The 19,720-nt window shown below is 40.1% G+C and overlaps 1 protein-coding gene across 4 annotated transcripts; it reads right to left on the bottom strand.

Annotated features, from left to right (window-relative positions):
* On the bottom strand, positions 1-19,299 carry LOC309687933 (NACHT, LRR and PYD domains-containing protein 3-like). Of its 4 annotated transcripts, none has more exons than XM_082503242.1 (17): positions 19,207-19,299; positions 18,900-19,093; positions 18,293-18,354; positions 18,136-18,157; positions 16,928-17,038; positions 16,725-16,838; positions 16,312-16,390; positions 15,944-16,169; positions 11,998-13,783; positions 11,719-11,892; positions 11,462-11,632; positions 9,262-9,435; positions 6,654-6,827; positions 6,374-6,547; positions 3,472-3,645; positions 1,748-1,782; positions 1-1,121 (listed from the first exon to the last, which is right to left on the bottom strand). In XM_082503242.1, the coding sequence occupies exons 3-17, from the start codon at positions 18,315-18,317 to the stop codon at positions 550-552; spliced, it is 4,011 nt and encodes a 1,336-aa protein (XP_082359368.1). In that variant the 5' UTR covers positions 18,318-18,354; positions 18,900-19,093; positions 19,207-19,299; the 3' UTR covers positions 1-549. The 4 variants fall into 4 exon arrangements, with proteins under 4 accessions (XP_082359368.1, XP_082359369.1, XP_082359371.1 ...); XM_082503243.1 differs by having other exon boundaries at positions 16,725-16,835; XM_082503245.1 differs by lacking the exon at positions 6,374-6,547.
* Positions 19,300-19,720: the final 421 nt, after the last annotated feature.

Raw genomic sequence — 19,720 nt, 5'->3', positions numbered from 1 at the left:
TTCTTCTGTTAAAAAGCATTTATTTAATCATGACCAGAACAAAAGATTACAAATGATCAGCAGATACATGAAATATATCTAACAGAACACATTATTGTATCATTGCAAATATAACTATGTAATGTTAATTAATATAACAATGTGCTCTATGAGGTCCTGAAGTATTCATAAACAAGGCAAGTACATAAGTCCTCATGTAAGATAAATAAACTGAACAAAGCTACGCTGGAGTCCAAGAAAAACACTTTAGAAGTGAACATGAGCAGGACAGCTCTTTAATCCCTGGGCTAACTTAATAATGAGCAGGTATTTATGATGGAATCATTATTCATGCAGAGACTGACTATGGCTGCTTCCAATTACTCTAAATTCCAGTCTTAACCATTAGGGTCAGAGACTTGGTGATCAAACACTTTTTTCAGAGAAAAACATAATAAAATATTTCTGCATCAGAGTCTGACGTGTCTCAAAATATGTGGTCAGGTGATCACAGTGTGTACAAAGGTTGTTCTGTGTGGCACTTAAGTAGTTGTTTACATTTGGTGACTGCTATCCCTGCGGGTCACACAAAGCTGCTGAGCACTTGTACATTTCAAGTGTAAACCAGAACCACAGTGCAGGGTAGACGGGCTCAGTGAACCTGCAGAAAAAGGTGTGGAGGTGGACCGGAGTATCAGAGGAGATATCAAAGAAGGACAGAATGCCAGCTGGCCAGTTCAAAAAAACTCCGACTTTTTGAAAACCAGCGGGGTGCTGAGAAAGTCGTATTTCTGTCACTTTGTAATCGTGCCACGCTGAGTAATGATTATCTTTGCAGAGCAGCATCCAGGATCTGTCATTTCCTCCATGCCAGGATTCATCTGGACCTTTGTCAGGTCCAGCTTTGTAAGTTACACCTATGGAAACAGCTCCCTTCCACTCTACCTCCCAGTAACGTAAACCAGTGAGACCCTGTGTACATAGCACCTGCTCCCACTTATAATAAACCTCTGGACTGCTAGGAAATAATTCCCACCGTGAATGTAAAATTGGTCGTTTTGACCCAAGTACTGCCTTTCTGTCTGCAGAGAGAGCAAGGTTCCTGTGAGCTGTATCGGGGTCCAGTGTGAGACTGCAGGCAACTGTTGGAAGAAAAATATACAACACTGAGATGTTTCATCACTGCAGTGTTTCTTACAGGTTTTACACATTTGTCCTGATGCATGCTCAGTCGTCAGGGTAAGTAAATCATGTTCATCTGGAGAAATGTCAAAGAGCTGACCTCACAGTTCATTCAGTGCTAGTTTCAGTCATTATGCAAATGTTGTTCATAAGGTTGAAACCTGCAGTCAGCTGATGATGATGTAACGTTTCTAACACTGAAAACGCTGCGTCCAGATCAACAGAATCAACTTTTGGGGTTATACACATGTTTGAATATTAAAGAGCGCTTTGAAAGTTTCGCTTTATGAATAAAACACTTGAAGTTATTTTGTTTTTTGCTTTGAAAAATCTTCAGTCTACACACTTTCAGGCCTCTTTTATTTGCACATTGAAATCTACAGCAGTGTTTGAACATGAATATCAAAACCTTTGTGTGCAGCAGGATGCTGACGATTCAGTTAACTAACCACAGGTGCCATTAATAACACGTTCATGTAGGTTACATTAATGCAAACTAGCGCACACTGTTATTGACACATTTTCAGGAATTAAACATAGTATTGAGCTTCCCAGTTAAAAAAAAAAGACTTCATGAATTACTTACCCTTCTTCGCACCCTCTGCTCCTGAGTAGTCCAGCCTGAAACGAAGAGTAAAAAATCATTCGCGCTCACATTCACTCCCGTATTCTCACCTATGGGAAATTTAGACTAATCGATGAACCTATCCCTACAAGCTGCATGTCTTTGGGCTGTGGGAGGAAGCCAGAGTACCCGTAAGGAACCCACACAAACACGGGAACATGCAAACTCCACACAGAAAGACCCGGGGATGATGGTGGAATTGAACTCAGGACCTTGTTGCTGTGCGGCAACAGTGCTAACCACCGTGCTGTATAATAATTACATTTATTATTTCCAAAATGAAAATTAATTTTAAAAAAAAGCAATCTAATAGTCAGTTTTATATGTATTTCACGCATGTCTCATGCAGCTTATGCTTTCCATAGTTCGATTTGTTAGTGAAAAGTGTTTTTTTACATTTTTCCTGATACAACATGTAATTAAAAGGATTAAGTAAGAATGAGGCATATAATAATGGATTGGATTTATATAGCGCTTTTCAAGGCACCCAAAGCGCTTTACAATGCCACTATTCAGTCACACACTGGTGGAAGCAGCTACAGTTGTAGCCACAGCTGCCCTGGGGCAGACTGACAGAAGCGAGGCTGCCATATCGCACCATCGGCCCCTCTGGCCAACACCAGTAGGCAAGTAGGGTAAAGTGTCTTGCCCAAGGACACAACAACCAGGACAGAGAGCCCAGGGATCGAACCGGCGACCTTCCGGTTACAGATACGCTTCCCAACCGCCTGAGTCACGGTCGCCCATATAAGTCTCAGTGGTCTGCTCCGTGGGGTGAATGAGATTTGTCTCAGGTTCCGTAACATTCTGGATGTTGTGGGACTGTCTTAGTTGTCTTTCTGCTATTTTCATCCATCATTTAAAAGAGGAACAGCTGCTACTCCAGTTAGGATGCCTCCTGGTGGTTTTGTCCCACTGAGAGACAGACCCAGTCTCCCCTTGTCAAATCCACGTCTACGTGTTGTGTTTCCTGTTTTACTTTGTTAGTCTCTAGTTTGGCTTCCTCTGATCTTGTTGTGTTTGATTACTCCCAGCTGTGCTCTCCTCCTGTGTCCCATCCCCTCGTTATCCCTCAGTGTATTTTAGCCCTGTGTCAGTGTCGCGTCGTCCCCTCATGCTGTGTGGTTTCCCTTTGTGCGCCTCGTCCCTAGGTTTCTTAGTGTTTAGTATTAGTTTCTAGTTTAGTTTATGCAAGTTTATTGTTTATGGAGTTTTTTCTGCTACTGCAATAAAAGCAGCCTCTTTGAGTTTACTCCTCCGTCTGAGTGTCCTGTGTTTTGGGTCCTACATCCTGCGTGCCACAGCCGATTCATGACACTAAGACTGCTATTCCCACAACTACTCATGAAGCCGATCATGGATGGATGAAATAAACATAATCTGAGAAAATGCATAAAGGGGCCACATTTTTATGAATAAAGCATAATGAGACACATCGACAAATATTTTGTATTTGAAAAAATACAGTGTTCTTGTTTTCAGTCATGTAAGAATCACATGAATGTCACAACCTTGAATTCTGCACTGAAGATGATCAGTATCAACTTTGATCTGGTTAATGGGTGATATATAATATAATGGGTGTATAATAATGAGATTATACTGATACACCCATTATATTATAATGGGTTAGTTCACAAACATGATGCTTAGACATCTGTGCATGACAAAAAGGCTCTTTATACCTGAGAGTCTCAAGGCTGCACTGGGGATCCTTCAGTTTAGCAGAAAGCAGTTTTGCTCCCAAGTCACCAGGACAATTGTAGCTCAGGTCCAGCTCCTTCAGGCTGAAGGGGTTGGATGTGAGGGCTGAAGCCAGAGAAATGTATCCTTTCTCACCTATCCAGCAGGCTGACAGACTACAAAAGCAAAAAACAGTAGGCAGAGAATAAATTGTATGTCAGATGGACCCTTATGAGCAAGCAAGCTCAGAGACATGCTGTTTATAGACAGTAGTTGTATATGCAGTTTTGACGTCTTCTCCTACATCATTGCTTATGTGGCAATATTGTCTGCATTTGTATAGCGCTTTTCTAGTCCCTAAGGACCCCAAAGCGCTTTACACTACATTCAGTCATCCACCCATTCACACACACATTCACACACTGGTGATGGCAGCTACATTGTAGCCACAGCCACCCTGGGGCGCACTGACAGAGGCGAGGCTGCCGGACACTGGCGCCACCGGGCCCTCTGACCACCACCAATATTGTCTGAGAGCTGATTCTTATTGTTCAGGAATACTGCAGCACCTCAAAGCCTACTTTTAAATACCGTAGGAACCGTGTAAGCCAGGAGTCTGAAAGCAGCATTTTGGATCAGCTGAAGGCTTTTTCAGGGAGTTTTTAGGAAATCCTGATAATAATGAATTAGTTCAAGAAGTAATAAATATATGCAGCAAGGATGTAAAACTATTAACAAATAATCAACTTCGGTGTGAGTAGAATTTATGTAGCTACTCTGCACTGTTTGCACATGACATTGGCAATAACAATACTTATAGCAGATGATGTGATCCTGTTCTGCACTAATTCAAACAAATCAATACCATCCATATTAAGTCTCATTAATACATTTAGTACATTTTCGGGTTACAAAATAAATTTTGATAAATCCGAAATATTATTTTTGAATAAAAATGAAACGACAAAATCCTCCAATCAATACTCCCTTTCTGCTATCTGAACATGGGTTTACTTATCTGGGTGTGAAATTAACCCCCTCAATTGAAAATATTCTGGCATCCAATTATAATTCCTTAACGACGTCAGTTACTGCACTTCTACACAGATGGATGAAACTACCTATATCTTTAATTGGTCGTATTAATATACTAAAAATGTCAATTTTGCCAAAATATCTTTACCTTTTTCAATCAATACCACCAAACTCTTTCTTCTTAGATTTGCAAAAACTATTCCGAAACTTTATTTGGAACAACAGAAGACCAAGACTCAGAATCTCATTATTATACCTCCCTTATGAAAGAGGGGGTTTACAACTTCCAAATTTAAAGTGGTACTTCTGGGCTGCTCAAATCAGAGCAGCAATGTTTTATTTTGTTAATGAGCAAATTCCAGTGTGGGTTTCTATGGAGTCTACAGAAATCAAAATTTCCGCTAACTTATATCTTTACTCAGCCGACAGGAAGACACTAAATAAGCAAACTAAGAACCCCTTTCTAAAAAACACTATAACGATCTGGTTTGAAACACATAACTACTTCGGAGAAATGATCCAACTGTCTCGGTTTCTTCCTGGTAGGGCGGATGCAGGTTTTAGATTTTGGTTCGATCAAGGTATAAGAAAAGTGTCTGATATGTTTAGGAATAATACTCTTATGTCTTTTGAACAACTTAGAAGTACTTTTTCTATTCCTGTCAAATATTTTTTTAAATTTCTTCAATTAAGAAATTTTATCTCAACCACACAAGGTGACAGCTTAGAAATCCCACCTCCTCCTCTCTAGAGAGCACAGTTATAAAGCATCTAAATGGGAGAGGCCGAGTTTCTGCATTGTATAAATTATTTACAGAAAATTCCAAAGAATCAACACAGTCTATTTTAGAGGCTTGGAGGAAGGATTTGCAAATGGAAATATCTGATGATGAGTGCTATAAATCATGCTCCTTGGCCCAGAGTCAGACAATTAATATTTCAACTTAACAATGTGCAATCTCGACTACTTCTATATAAATGTTTAACAAGACAATATCTTACTCCATCAAAAATGCATCATTTTAACTCAAACATCCCAGACACCTGTATTAAGTGTGGAGTGGACAGGGGCACTTTATTTCACTGTATATGGGAGTGTCCACATGTGAAAATCTTTTGGGAAAAGGTAATAAATCTGTTGAGTCAAATTATTGGTGATGTGATTCCACTTCATCCTAAAATATGTATTTTAAATATATACCCAAATAATTTTGTACCTGCTGCAAACAACAGAGCTCTGTTAACGACTGGACTTTTGGAAGCCAAGCGCTGTGTTGCTATGTGTTGGAAAAATCAAAAAATATGTGGACTAACTCAGTGGCTTAATGGACTGACATCTGTACTATCTATGGAGAAAATAACTTATGCATTAAGAAATAAACTGGACAAGTTTTGGGCTTTATGGTCAAAATTCTACAACTTTCTGGAGAACTGCAGCGTGCACACTGTGGACTTAACAGCCTGAAACTCTGACTCGATTTGTATATCTGCCCTTCCCTTCTGTTATGGTTTGCTTTGTTTTTGTTTCTATTACTATGTTGTTTCTGTTGTTGTTGTGGTTTTGTTTTTATTTATGTATTTATTTATTTTTTACTTTATTTTTTTTAATGCTCACAGTGCACCATGTAAAACCGGTTAAAACCAATAAATAAATGTTTAAAAAAAATAAATACTTATAGCGTTTTCAGAAAGACATCTACTGTAATGAAACGTATTCCCCACTGCTGTGAAATCCATTTTTGTAAATATCATCAAGAAATGACAGCTTGCTGTCTGCTAATCAGGTTGTGAAGACCCAAGCAACTCAATGTGTATAAGTATGCCAGTGCATAGAACACAGCTAATTTGTCTGATTTAAGGATTCCTTGCCTGAGAGATTTTATTTGACAATCAGGACTTTGTAGTTCAGCTGAAAGCCTCATCACTCCTGAATCCAGCAATTTATTGGCACTTAAATTAACCACTTTCAGATGACAGGCCTTGGAGCTGAGAAGTGAACCCAGAAATTCACAGCTTTTCTCTGTCAGCCCACAGAACCCCAGGCTGGGGGGGGGGGGGGGGGGATGTTAATTACTGATTAAGCCACACAAAAAGAAAGTGGGGATGATAGAAAAAAATCAGCGTGCAATATTACAGTTAGAACTCTGACCTGAGAGTTTCCAGTCTACAGAATCGACTCTGTAGACCAACACAGAGCTGCTTGACTCCTGAATCCAACAGTCTATTGCGGCTCATATCCAGTTCTCTCAGGCTGGAAGGCTGATTGCTGAAAACTGAAGCCAGAAAACCACAACTTCCCGATGACAGAAAACAGAAAGACAACCTGAAAGTGTAAAAATGAAGAAATGATCAATTAAGCAGTGCAATCTTAGTTTTCTAGGACCGATTACTTACAGCACCTCCAATACATAATGCTGTATTTCTTCATAGCCTCTTTTCTTTTGGCAAGTACTGATTGGACTGTGCTCATTAAAGATTGTGGCTGTATTGTTGGAGTACAGGGATGATTTTAGGTGGAAAATTAGGTCTGAATAACAACTATGTTTACATTGCTAAAACAAACCGACTCAGATGTTGAAAGACAACAGAGACGACTCTGGCACTTCCTGTAGATTGCGGTACAATAAAAATAGTTAAAGCAAAAGACATAAAATAGGATAAAGTTAGAGGGGAAGAGAATCATAGAATGATAATAAAAACAATAGTTACAGACTCATACTGATTTAAAAGCAAGACAATAAAAATAGGTCTTTAGATGGGTTTTGAAAGTCTCCAGGAGGTCCTGATGTGCAGAGGCAAAGTGTTCCACAATTTAGGAGCAGCCGCCACAAATGCCCGGTCTCCTCAGAGTTTTAATCTGGACCTTGGGACAACTAGTAGCATTTGGTCCGCAGACCTCAAAGATCTTGCAGGAGTATACCAGGTTAGAAGATCAGAAAGATATGCAGGAGCTAGTCCATGCAGCGTCTTAAAAACAAGTGTTAAAATCTTAAAATCAATTTGAAAACTGACTGGCAGCCAGTGTAATGATGCAAGTATGGGAGATATGTGATCTCGCTTGCGTGTGCCAGTTAGGAGCCCTGCTGCAGTGTTTTGGACCAGCTGCAGTCAGCCAATAGATGACGAGGTAACACCAGAATAGAGGCTACAGAAGTCGAGGTGAGATGAAGGCATGGATCGCTTTCTCAAAATCTCTGAAGTAGAGAAAAGGCTTAACTTTTGCAAGGAGGCGAAGATGAAAGAAGCTAGTTTTGATTACATTGTTCATCTGTTTATCAAAGATTAAATTGCTATCAAAGATCACTCATAAATTTCTTGCAAATGATTTTCTGTTGTTTTCTAAGAGGCTGAGGTCATAATGGTCACAATGACCTCAGTTTTCAGCCAACAGTTGATTCTTTGGTCTTTGCCACGTTGAGCTGCAGATGATTCTGCTCACACACAGTCGACCACAGCCTGGTACTCTGTCTCATCACTGTCACTGATGCATCCAACCACCGCAGAGTCGGCAGAAAACCTCTGAAGACGGAGGTCTCTGTGCAGTGGCTGAAATCTGTGGTGTAGAATGAAGAGGAAGGGGGCGAGGACGGCCCCTTGTGGTGCCCCTGTGTTGCTGGTCCTCTAGTCATACACAAAATGTTGAAGATGCACATACTGTGGTCTTCCTGTCAGGTAATCAACAATCCAGGGCATGAGAGAGGATCCACCTGCAGCCTCGATGTCCACCTTTCTTGTGGTGTTCGTGTGAAATACTAATTACATCACAGGACGCTCAGCTGCCTTGCTATAACAACCCCACGCACATTAGATGGTATTCAATTATAATAGAAAACGAGTCATTTAATGAGTCACTTTAACAGAGCTATGTGTTTTTAAAGTAATGTTACACTTTTTAAAATGGCATACCACAAATAATATTAATAATATCAAATAATGTTTACAACACCAGTGCCCCTCACGCTTCTCTTGCTGTATTAGATTGATGTACAAAATAATATTATAAATAATGTTTTTAAAATATATTTTGATAAAAATAACAATAAATTGAAAGTGACATTATTACTGCTTCTCTCTGATGACATTGCAGTTGGCACTGCCCGTGATAAATCATAGTTACTTCAGTATTTTTTACTCAGATTATGTAATTTTGATGAAAGTTTTTGCTTTTTTGTTAAGCAAAAGGTGTGTTCCCATCTCATCACAATGTAGTCACAGTCTGAACCATATACTATTCTCACATCTGCTTTCTAGGTTCATATTATGTGGAGCACTAACACCAGCCTTTTCTGTCAAGCTCTCGGGGATCTACAGAACCACTGCAGATGATTGTAATTTCGTTTCTTCTTATAGTGACTCAGAGGCTGAGAGGGTTAGGAGGCTAAAACTAACCCAAATTGTTGAGTTTTTCAATTTATTATTGTAGTATCTTGTCTCTACAATATAAAGTGCCTTGACGCAATTGTTGTAATTTGACACTATAAAAATAAATTTAATTAAATTTTTTTCATGTTATTTTATGTTACCTTTATTTATTTTTTTGTTTGTTCCTTTTCTTTGCACTTACTATTTGCTCTCTCACAAATACTCACTGCTGGATTAAATAGAATTACAGGCATTATATAACATACACACTCACTTCAATATTTAAATATTACCATTGTCTGTAATGTTCTTTGTATGTAATGTCTGAGAGAGAGAGAGCATATTCAAGAGTCTTGATGAGCACTGAAACTCCCTCTATGTAAAATACATCATACCTGAGATTCTGGAGTTTACACTGTGGACTGGACAAGCCAACAGAAAGCAGCTTCACCCCTGAATCCTGCAGCAGATTGTAATTCAGGGACAGAGTTCTCAGACTGGAGGACTGGGTGCTGAGGACTGATGAGAGTATCTGGCAGGATGCATTTGTGAAGCAGTTTCTTTCCAACCTAGATGTTAAAAGAAACACTTTTGTTTTGATTCAGATGTTTAACCCCAAAAACAAAACAATGGAATTCTAAGATATACCACTGATCACAAAATCTGTTTATATCCAGACGGCATTTTGCTGTTCATATTCATCACTTCATAAAACATTCAAGCTTGTCAAAAAAAACTTATAAAATCTCCTAGTATTCCATAAACTGGATCAACAGTCCATTACACATCCAAAGCATAGGCTGTACAGTTCATAAACTTCTTATCCCTGTGTGGACGAGTTACAACACTTACCATCAATTCTCAATTTAGTTTGATTTATATAGCATCAAATCATAACAACAGTTGCCTTAAGCCACTTTATATTGTAAGGCAAAGATCCTACAATAATACTAAAAAAAACCCCAAACAAACAAGAAAACCCATCCACCCAATTATATATGACCCCCACTGTGCAAACGTTTTGGCATCTGTGAAAAGGAAAAAACTCCCTTTTAACAGGAAGAAACTTCCAGTACAACGAGGTTCAGGGAGGGGCGGGGCCATCTGCTGTGATTGCCTGAGGTGTGGGTAGGAAGATAGGACAAAGACACGCTGTGGAAGAGAGCCGGAGACTGAAAATAACTAATGATTAAATGTAGAGGTGTATAAACACATAGTGAGTGAAGAAGAAACACTCAATGCATCATGGAAATCCCCGGCAGCCTACACCTATTGCAGCATAACTAAGGGAGGATTCAGGGTCACCTGGTCCAGCCCTAACTATATGCTTTAGCAAAAAGGAAAGTTTGAAGCCTAATCTTGAAAGTAGAGATAGTGTCTGTCTCCTGAATCCAAACTGGAAGCTGGTTCCACAGAAGAGGGGCCTGAAAACTGAAGGCTCTGCCTCCCATTCTACTTTTAAATACTCTAGGAACAACAAGTGATATTCTGAGTTTGGGATTACGCTGTGCAAGGAACATTACGTTGGACTATCACCACTTCTACGGCTTTCCGGAGGACATAATAAGAACTCAGGAAACACAGGAAAGATGGCGCTGGGTTTCATGGCATGCTGTTTCTCGGTTCTAAAATGTTTATGTATTGTATTCATAGTGGTGTCCCTGCTAGCTTTGAAAGCCCACTCCCATCCGTGACTCACTACTGATGCTCCCCTGCGTTAGCCAGTGATTTAAAAGACTCCCGCCACCAATGGCACGGTACAGGAGAAACTGCATCAGTGTGATCCACCCTGTGCCTGCCACCCACACTTGACCCGCTCCAGTTTCCATACAGAGCTAACAGATCAACTGAAGATGCCATTGTTACAACGCTCCACACCACCATCTCTCACCTGGAACAACAGGCTGCTCCTTGTTGACTTTAGCTGTGCTTTCAATACAATACAATTCTGTAACCGGAAGGTCGCCGGTTCGATCCCTGGGCTCTCTGTCCTGGTCGTTGTGTCCGTGGGCAAGACACTTTACCCTACTTGCCTACTGGTGTTGGCCAGAGGGGCCGATGGCGCGATATGGCAGCCTCGCTTCTGTCAGTCTGCCCCAGGGCAGCTGTGGCTACAACTGTAGCTGCTCCACCAGTGTATGAATGTGAGAGTGAATGAATAGTGGTATTGTAAAGCGCTTTGGGTGCCTTGAAAAGCGCTATATAAATCCAATCCATTATTATTATTAATACTCCCGGACAGACCAATAATAAAACTGCTGGATATTGAACTTCCTTCAACTACCTGCTGCTGGATCAGAGACTTCCTGTCAGACTGTGTACAGAGAGTTCGAGTGGGGCCTCATCTTTCCCCAGCCTTAACAGCAACTCTCCACAAGACTGTGTACTAAGTCCCCTACTGTACACTCTGTACACACATGACTGTGTCAGTACCCACTCAGACAACGCAACAACGCAGTGATTAAGTTTGCAGATGATACCACCATGGTGGGGCTCATCTTTGGGGAAGACGAGACGGCGTACAGAGCTATATATGTGTACACACACACACACACACACACACACACACACTGAGCAATGTAAAATTTATCTAACCCGAGAACTTGGAGTTTACACTGTGGACTGGACAAGCCATCAGAAAGCAGCTTCACTGCTGAATTCTGCAGCTTGTTATAATTCAGGGACAGAGTTCTCAGACTGGACTGGGTGCTGAGGACTGATGAGAGATCCTGACAGCATGCGCTTGTGAGGCTGTTTTTGTCCAACCTAGATGTTAAAAGAAACAAATTTGGTTTTATTTAAGAAACTGAAATTGAAATAAAAGTCTTCCTTACAATAAAATAAACAAACACCTGAGAGTTTTCAGTTGACAGTTTGGATTCTGCAGTCCAGCACAGAGTGAGATCACTCCTGAATCTTGGAGGTTGTTGTTACTAAGGTCTAGTTCAACCAAATTACACAATGGGGAGTTAAAAACGTTTGCCAGAAATAAGCAGCTTCTGTCTGTCAGTTTACAGTCACTTAGTCTGGGGAGAAAAAACAGAAAGTTACAAATATTACAAATGGAAGTAATTTATGGTGTTTTTTTCTTTCATGCTTCTATATATTGTTATTTATAAAAATCAACCTACAGAGCTGTGCTGGAGGTTTTGACCACTGGCAGCAGCCTCAGAAGAGCCTCCTCTGAAGCAGAGTATTTCTTTAGGTCAAACACATCCAAATTTTCTTCAGATGACAGTAGGATGAAGACCAGTGCTGACCAGTGAGCAGGTGATAGTTCATTTGTGGAGAGTCTTCCTGATCTCAGTGATTTTTGAATTTCCTCCACTAGAGAACTGTCATTCAGTTCACTCAGACAGTAAAACAGATTGATGCTTCTCCGTGAAGAGACTTTTGTTATCATCTTTTTGATGTATTGGATTGTTTTCTGTTTAGGTTTTGAGCAACTGTCTTGCTGCCTTGGCAAACCTTGCAGGAGACTCTGGTTGGTTTCCAGTGAAAGACCCAAGAGGAAACGGAGGAAGAGATCTAGGTGTCCATTTGGGCTCTGCAAGGCTTTGTCCACAGCAGTCTGGTAAAACTTTGTAGCTGCGTTGTCCTTAAATAACAGTTCGGACAACTTGGATTTAGATTGTGCATCAGAAAGCAGATTGACTCCAGAGTTGATGAAGGTCAGATGGACATGAAGAGCAGCCAGAAACTCCTGAACGCTCAGATGGACGAAGCAGAACAACTTTTCCTGATACAGTCCTCTCTCCTCTTTAAAGATCTGTGTGAACACTCCCGAGTACACTGAGGCTGCTCTGATATCGATGCCACTCTTTGTCAGGTCTGATTCATAGAAGATCAGGTTTCCTTTCTGCAGCTGATCAAACGCCAGTTTTCCCAGAGACTCTGTCATCTTCCTCCAGTATTGATATGTCTCAGCTCCTCCATCATACTTGACCTTCTTCACTTTGGCCTGAACCACCAGGAAGTGGATGTACATTTCAGTCAGGGTCTTGGGCAGCTGTCCTCCCTCTCTGGTTTTCAGCACATCTTCCAGAACTGTAGCAGTGATCCAACAGAAGACTGGGATGTGGCACATGATGTGGAGGCTTCGCGATGTCTGGATATTGCTGAGGACAATGCTAGCCTGTCGCTCATCTCTGAATCTCTTCCTGAAATACCCCTCCTTCTGTGGATCAGAAAACCCCCTGACCTCCGTCACCATGTGCACATACTCAGGAGGGATCTGATTGGCTGCTGCAGGTCGTGTGGTTATCCAGAGGCGAGCGGAGGGAAGGAGTTTACCACTGATGAGGTTTGTCAGCAGCACATCCAGTGAAGTCGACTTTCTGACATTAGTCAAGGTTTTATTTTTTTCGAAGTCCAGAGGAAGGCGGCACTCATCCAGACCGTCAAAGATGAACACAACTTGGGGCTTGTCATAGTTGTAGGTTTCTCCTTTTGTTTCAGAAAAGAAGTGACGAAGAAGTTTCTTCAAGCTGAACTTTTTCTCTTTCAGCACATTCAGCTCTCTGAAAGTAAATGGAAATATAAACTGAATGTCCTGATTGGCTTTGTCTTCAGCCCAGTCAAGAGTGTATTTCTGTGTTAAGACTGTTTTCCCAATGCCAGCCACTCCATTTGTCAGCACTGTTCTGATTGGCCCATCTCTTTCAGATGAAGTTTTAAAGATATCTTCACATTTGATTGTCGTTTCTGTTGTGTCTGTTTTCTTAAATACTGCTTCAATTTGTCTGATTTCATGTTCATCATTGACTTTTCCAGTTCCCCCCTCTGTGATGTAGAGCTCTGTGTAGATCTCATTGAGGAGCGTTGGATTTCCAGCTTTAGCAACTCCCTCAAACAAAACCTGGAATTTCTTCTTCAGATTACATTTGACTTTCCGCTGGCAGTTCATTGTGTTAGTTTCTGAATTAAAAAACAAACAAACAAAAACAAAACATAAAACAAACCAGTAATAACACCAAGTGGAGTTTGCAGTAACAATGGCAAAAGTGATACAACCTCATTTTCAAAAGAGTTTAGACAGTGTGTAAAATCCAAATAAAAACAGAATCCAGTGATTTTAAATACATATTGGAGTACTGTATTTTTCAGGCGCACTTAATATGCTTTAATTTTCTCAAAAATCGACAGTACGCCTTATAATCTGGTGCGACTTATGATGAATTCTGGTTGTACTTACTGACCTCGAACCAATTTAATGTGGTACACGGCGCTCAAAAATCTGTCAAAAATGTTTTAGTATGACTTTGCTAAGCTACAAAGCCGCACCGCTTGATGGATTGTCAGAGCATTACGACTGCTGTAGTCAGGAACCTCGCGGAGTAATCTGGCTCCTAAATTCCTTCTGCTTCAGGTCCCAAAGTTAAACGAAAACAGCAGCATCACTGAGAGTTAAAAACTGTCTAAATTCTTTCATCTTTAATAAAATGATCAGTGTTGGGGCTTTACCAGGTGTAACAATTAAGTTTAACATCCAGGCGTCCATGAAAACAGAATTTATTAAATTTAACGGAGTTAGCTCGCTAGCTTCCACCTAAGCATGATATAGCATGTTCTGACTGAGAGATTTCTGAAAAATTCAAACGTACAGCTCTGCTGTCACTTCCAACATAAATGAAGACAGAAAACTAAACAGCAGTGACGTTTGTAGGGTTGCTCAAGTGTGATTAGCTGGTATATAATGATGCGCTACGTGATCGCTAGCGACACAGCTATGTTAGCATAACATAAACGGTGAAGCTGCAGGATGAACGCTAACTTTTTTCCACTCAATAAAAGTTAATGTGAGGGTTCCCGATGGTTAGAGACAGGATGCTTTAAACGGACCAAACTTCAGTCAGGAGAACAACTGAAAATAATCCATCCACAATACGAGGTTAGTCATTAATATACTGCAACTACATGGGAATAGAGCAGCTGCCTGAGAATTCAACATTAATGAATCAATGGTACAGAAGTGGAGGAAGCAAGAAGAATGAGTTGAGTAAAGTTTGACTTATCTGACTGTTTTGTTTCGCTTAATGCGCCTTATATGGTCTGAAAAATACGGTACACATGTGTAATGGAGTTGTAATGGCTTCAGTTTTTAGACCTGTATTACATCCATTATTTATATTTGTTCCATGATTTGTGCACATGGCATGTAAAACCTTTACATCTGGGGATGCACCATAAAGATTTATATGAATGCTACTATCTAACCCATGTCTTTTTCATTGCTTAATTCAGCAAGCCAATACTCCTCCCTGCAGTGGCGCCATAGACCACACCCTGCCACAAACAGTCTCAGTAGTTGTTTGCTTTTTTTTTTTCTGGATTTTTGGTTGACATTCTGTCTCTCTGTTAAAATGCAAAGTCAGCGCAGTCCACAAAGTTAGTATGTATAACTTTGTTTGTTTTTTCTGGATTTTTGATTGTGTATTACATTCTTTCTCTCCATGATTTTTACGGAAGTTTTAAGTGAGCAAATAAATTCAGTATACTTATAATCACACGGATATGCTGAGCCTTAGTTTTTGTTTTGTTATGTTGATGCTGGTAGCATCTCACTTCAGGTTTATTCTCCTGTTCATTTTGAGTTTTTCCCCGATTGTGTCCAGTTCATAGGTTCAAGTCTACATCTTGGCATTAGCTTTTACTCTGTCAGTTACTTCCTGTTTTACTTTGATAACCTCTCATGTTGTGTGCTTTGTATTGTGTTTTCTCTCCCTTGTCTTATTCCTGATTTTTTCCCAGTGAATTCTCCCCACTAGTCACATTACCATGTGTATTTGCCCATTGTCCTCAGTGTTCTGTGGTCCCTAGTTCTGTGTTTCCTTAGAGTCTAATTTAGTGGTCCAGGCCCATCTTCTGTTTTTTGCATGTATATTTCGAAAGACTTCAGTATTAAACCTGTTTTGAGTTTATTTCCTTTTTTCATGAGTCCTGCATTGAGGTTCACTTCCTGCCCACCACACAGCAATTCATGACAGTATTAGGGATCACTGTGGCATCATTAGATGTCATAGCTTTTGTCATTGTAATTATCATCATTTGTTTCTCAGTATTGTTAATATGTCTTACTGCTCTGGATGGACTTAGCTAGTTCGTTGTGATTCATTCTCCTCAGGAACTGCAGTGTGATCTTAAGAAAAGCTGTTCTCCTGATCCGGATCTGCTTTTCTTCACCAACATCTCCCACCTCGTGCTTCTTCTGAGTCTCTAAATAGTCAGAGTTTCCTTGACTCAAAACACTCTGAATCATCTGCAGTTCATTCTTCACAAATGCTATAATGTCCTCCTGAAGTAACTGTAACAGAACAGACAGAACCACAATCAGGCAATGTTGTAGGAGTTGACAACACTAGTCTTAATAGCACTGCAAGGATCATCAAAACAGATAAATTTTCAATGATTTTAACGATGGTGAAAAATGTTCTACAATCACATACTGCAAATATGGAGTCCAAGTCTTGAGGATTGTTATGGATAGATGGAAAACTGGCAGACTTGGTTCCGTCCCGATGATCTCTGCAGAGAAATAAAACTATGCGTAATGTGTCATAGTTTACATGCAGTACCTACAGGTAGTTAACAGTAAATAATGCTTATCTATAGCAGAAAGATTTGTACAGTAGTTTAACTAACACAGTTGTGATCTCATGACCGCCTGCAGTTGTGAGCAGCTGTCACAAAACAGACTGAGCGCAACACATTCACATCTAAAAATGGACAAATTTACAGCGTAAATAAATCAAAGGAAGAGAACACAATGACATGTCTCACTTCAATGTAGGTTAATCATGCTAACAGAAAGACACCCCCCCCCCCCCCCCACCCCCCTTCTCAGTTAGTGAAGCCTTACGACTTTTTTGAGGAAGACTGTCCATCTTTAAATGTAAGTGGTTCAGACTTTGACCAAGTACTCTTACAGGATGCAGAGCTGGGTTCAGGGGACGTAGGATTCTCCTGATCTCTGCTGAGATACAATAAATGGGGATCAGAAACAACAACAACAACAACTTAAACAGTGCAAAGTTTGACACTGAAATGTGAGCAACATCTCACGTCTTTTTGGAAGGAGATTGTCCATCTTTAAATGTAAGTGGTTCAGACTTTGACCTAATAGTCTTACAGGATGCAGAGCTGGGTTCAGGGGACTTTAATGTTTTGTGATGACTGTCGAGAGGAAAAAAAAAAGAAAAGAAAAAAAAAAGCATCAGAATGCTAATGTCTGCCAGAGAAACACATTGTAGTCGTGAGCACGACCCACATGTACACATTCAGAGGCAGGCAGATGTAATTTGAAAATGTTTTTTGATTGCTAGTGATGTTACACCTGACATTGAAACCCCCAGGCCTGTATCAAGCAAATGGGGTGTGTCCAAATGATGCCTTTGTCGAGGCCCATATTGTTCTTCAGGCCCCTGCAGAACATCAGGGGGGACAGAGCATCTCCTTGGTAGATCCCGCACTTGATGCTGACTGACGCTATTGGCTTGAAGTTGACCTTTAGTGTTGTTCACCACATCCCCATGAGTTCATGATGAATATTTACATATATATAAAAAAAAAAAAAAAAAACCCAACAAACCAGTGGCTGGCGTAGAATACAGGAACATCTGGGCCGAGTATGGACTGGAAGTCCTGAGATCAACATGGGAGACTCCTACTAGGGTGGTGCAGAATAACTGACCAAAGATCTTTTGGGACTTCAAGATACAGATGGGCAAAACGGTGGCGGCTAACCAAATGGACATAGTGGTGGTAGACAACCAGAAGCAGACGGCTGTAATGATAGCTGTAGTGATACCGAATGACAGCAACATCAGGAAGAAGGAACAGGACCCTCAAGCTCCCAGGCCTCTGGTAGAGGACACTAGCTTGGAGCATGAAGACTGAAACCCTTATATGATAAATATACATAAAAAAGCATTGTTATATAGATATATATTTTTTAGGAACATGTAGGTTCAGTTTAACAAGTCATCACTTGTTTGGATTGAGCTAGCATATGGGAAACCAGTAAAACCAGACTTGACTAATGTAGCCTCAAAAGAACCACTTTCAATTCTTTAATCCAAGTCCTTAATTTTCATCTACTTTTGACCATCCTTAGGATGACTCTTTGTACACCACTTAAATTAAAACCATGCATTTTCTTTTTTTTCTGGAGTTTAATGTGTTCAATTTCATAACAACTCAGATCATGAGCTTCATCAGTAGATGAGAAATGTGTTTAAGGGAATGAAAGCACGATATAAACATGGGATTACCTTTTCTTGCTAGAGGATGCACCTAAGAGCGAAAAGAAAACTAAATTAGCACTCAGGTTGAAGATTATTTTAATTATTCATTTTATTATTAAAAGTCCTCAAAAAACAAAACAAAAAAACAAACAATAAATATGAAAAAGAAAATAATAGGACTTACTGGAGTTATTCATTTTTGGATCCATCAGATCATCTGCATAGTGCACTTCTAAGGAAACTTATCTGAGTGGGATAGTTGCAAAAGTAGTACGTTAGATTCAAACAGCATTAGAAACGCTACTTATGCCCTTTGAGTTCTAACACCTTGTCAAACCAGTCCAGCAAGAGCAAGTAGAAACAGAATTGTTGAGTAGTGTCAAATGTTAACGGAAATGTAGTAAAAGGAGAAGCTTGCAGGGTGCATAATTATAAGAGCTTTAAAGAAGTCTCAAGACAAAAATGAATAATTTAGAAGCTCCAGGACAAGAAAAATAAACAACAAGGGCTAAAACCCAAATTCAGTTCAACACAAAGGTGGCATAACAAAGAAAAAGTGAAAAATAAGTAAGACTTGCACAACGTAAATGTTATTTACAAGTGGACACAATAACAATAACCAAAATTGAATACAATTTTAAATTTGAAGAAGTTTATCACAATTAAAAAAAACAAAACCTTTTTTTTTTAAGTTTAGGAACTTGACTACAAGTTCACTAACATGTTTTATAAAACACTTAGTTGATTAGTTACACTGCAAACTCCTGTTTTAAAATGTACATGTACTATACCTGTCATGTTTGAGGTTTTCTGACTGAAAACAGACTCAGAATCCAAGTTCAGTGCGTTTTTGTCTTTTTACAATTAGAACATCAAGTTGCCAGCGATAGCGGAACCTTCAAGCCGTCTGATCCATAACTCCTCAGTTACGACACTCCGCCAGTTCAACAGATCCTTAATCCTCCTTTTTACTCACACCCCAGGTCTAGATATCGGCACAGAAAGAAGCAGAAGGTAAGTTGCAGTCTCTCACAGAAAAAGCAGACAAACATTTCCATACTCCAGATGAACAGAATCAACTTTTTGGGATTTCCTTACCTGGATGATTGAGCGTGTATCAAGACATTTCCATACTGAGACACCAATCTCACTAACAGTCTGGCATCAAATGGACGTCTTCCTCAAGCCTCAGTAGGGAGCGGCAGATCACAAGTTCAGAAACAGGTGTGCCCAGTCTGGCTGAAGTAGGCAGAAGATCCACCTCTAAAACACAGGGTGTGGTTAGTGCACCCACACAGCACAGACAGATAGAAAAAGAAAGAAAAACCAGAGGGAGAGGGGACAGGGGACATCCAGGAGGACCATGACAACACAACTCTTTTGTTTCTGTTATTTTGCTATGAGACCTTCGTCGCTGGACTATTGTGTAACACTCCTTAGTGTAATTCTGGGCTTTCCAACATTTCGAGTTCTATTCATGTTTTCTTAGTATTAAATACCTTGACCCTGTATATAGATTCTCCTTGCCCCCGTCTTGAGACCCTGTTTCCCAGAACCTGTACGTGAGTGTGGCAGTTTAAGTGTGGCATGTAGAAGGAGGAGGATTTCCATG

Source organism: Aulonocara stuartgranti (assembly GCF_965226115.1).
Source record: "Aulonocara stuartgranti genome assembly, chromosome: 14".
In the NCBI taxonomy this organism is placed as follows: domain Eukaryota; kingdom Metazoa; phylum Chordata; class Actinopteri; order Cichliformes; family Cichlidae; genus Aulonocara; species Aulonocara stuartgranti.
The sequence above is the reverse complement of the archived record's forward strand: the minus strand, read 5'-3'. Positions and strand labels throughout refer to the sequence as shown.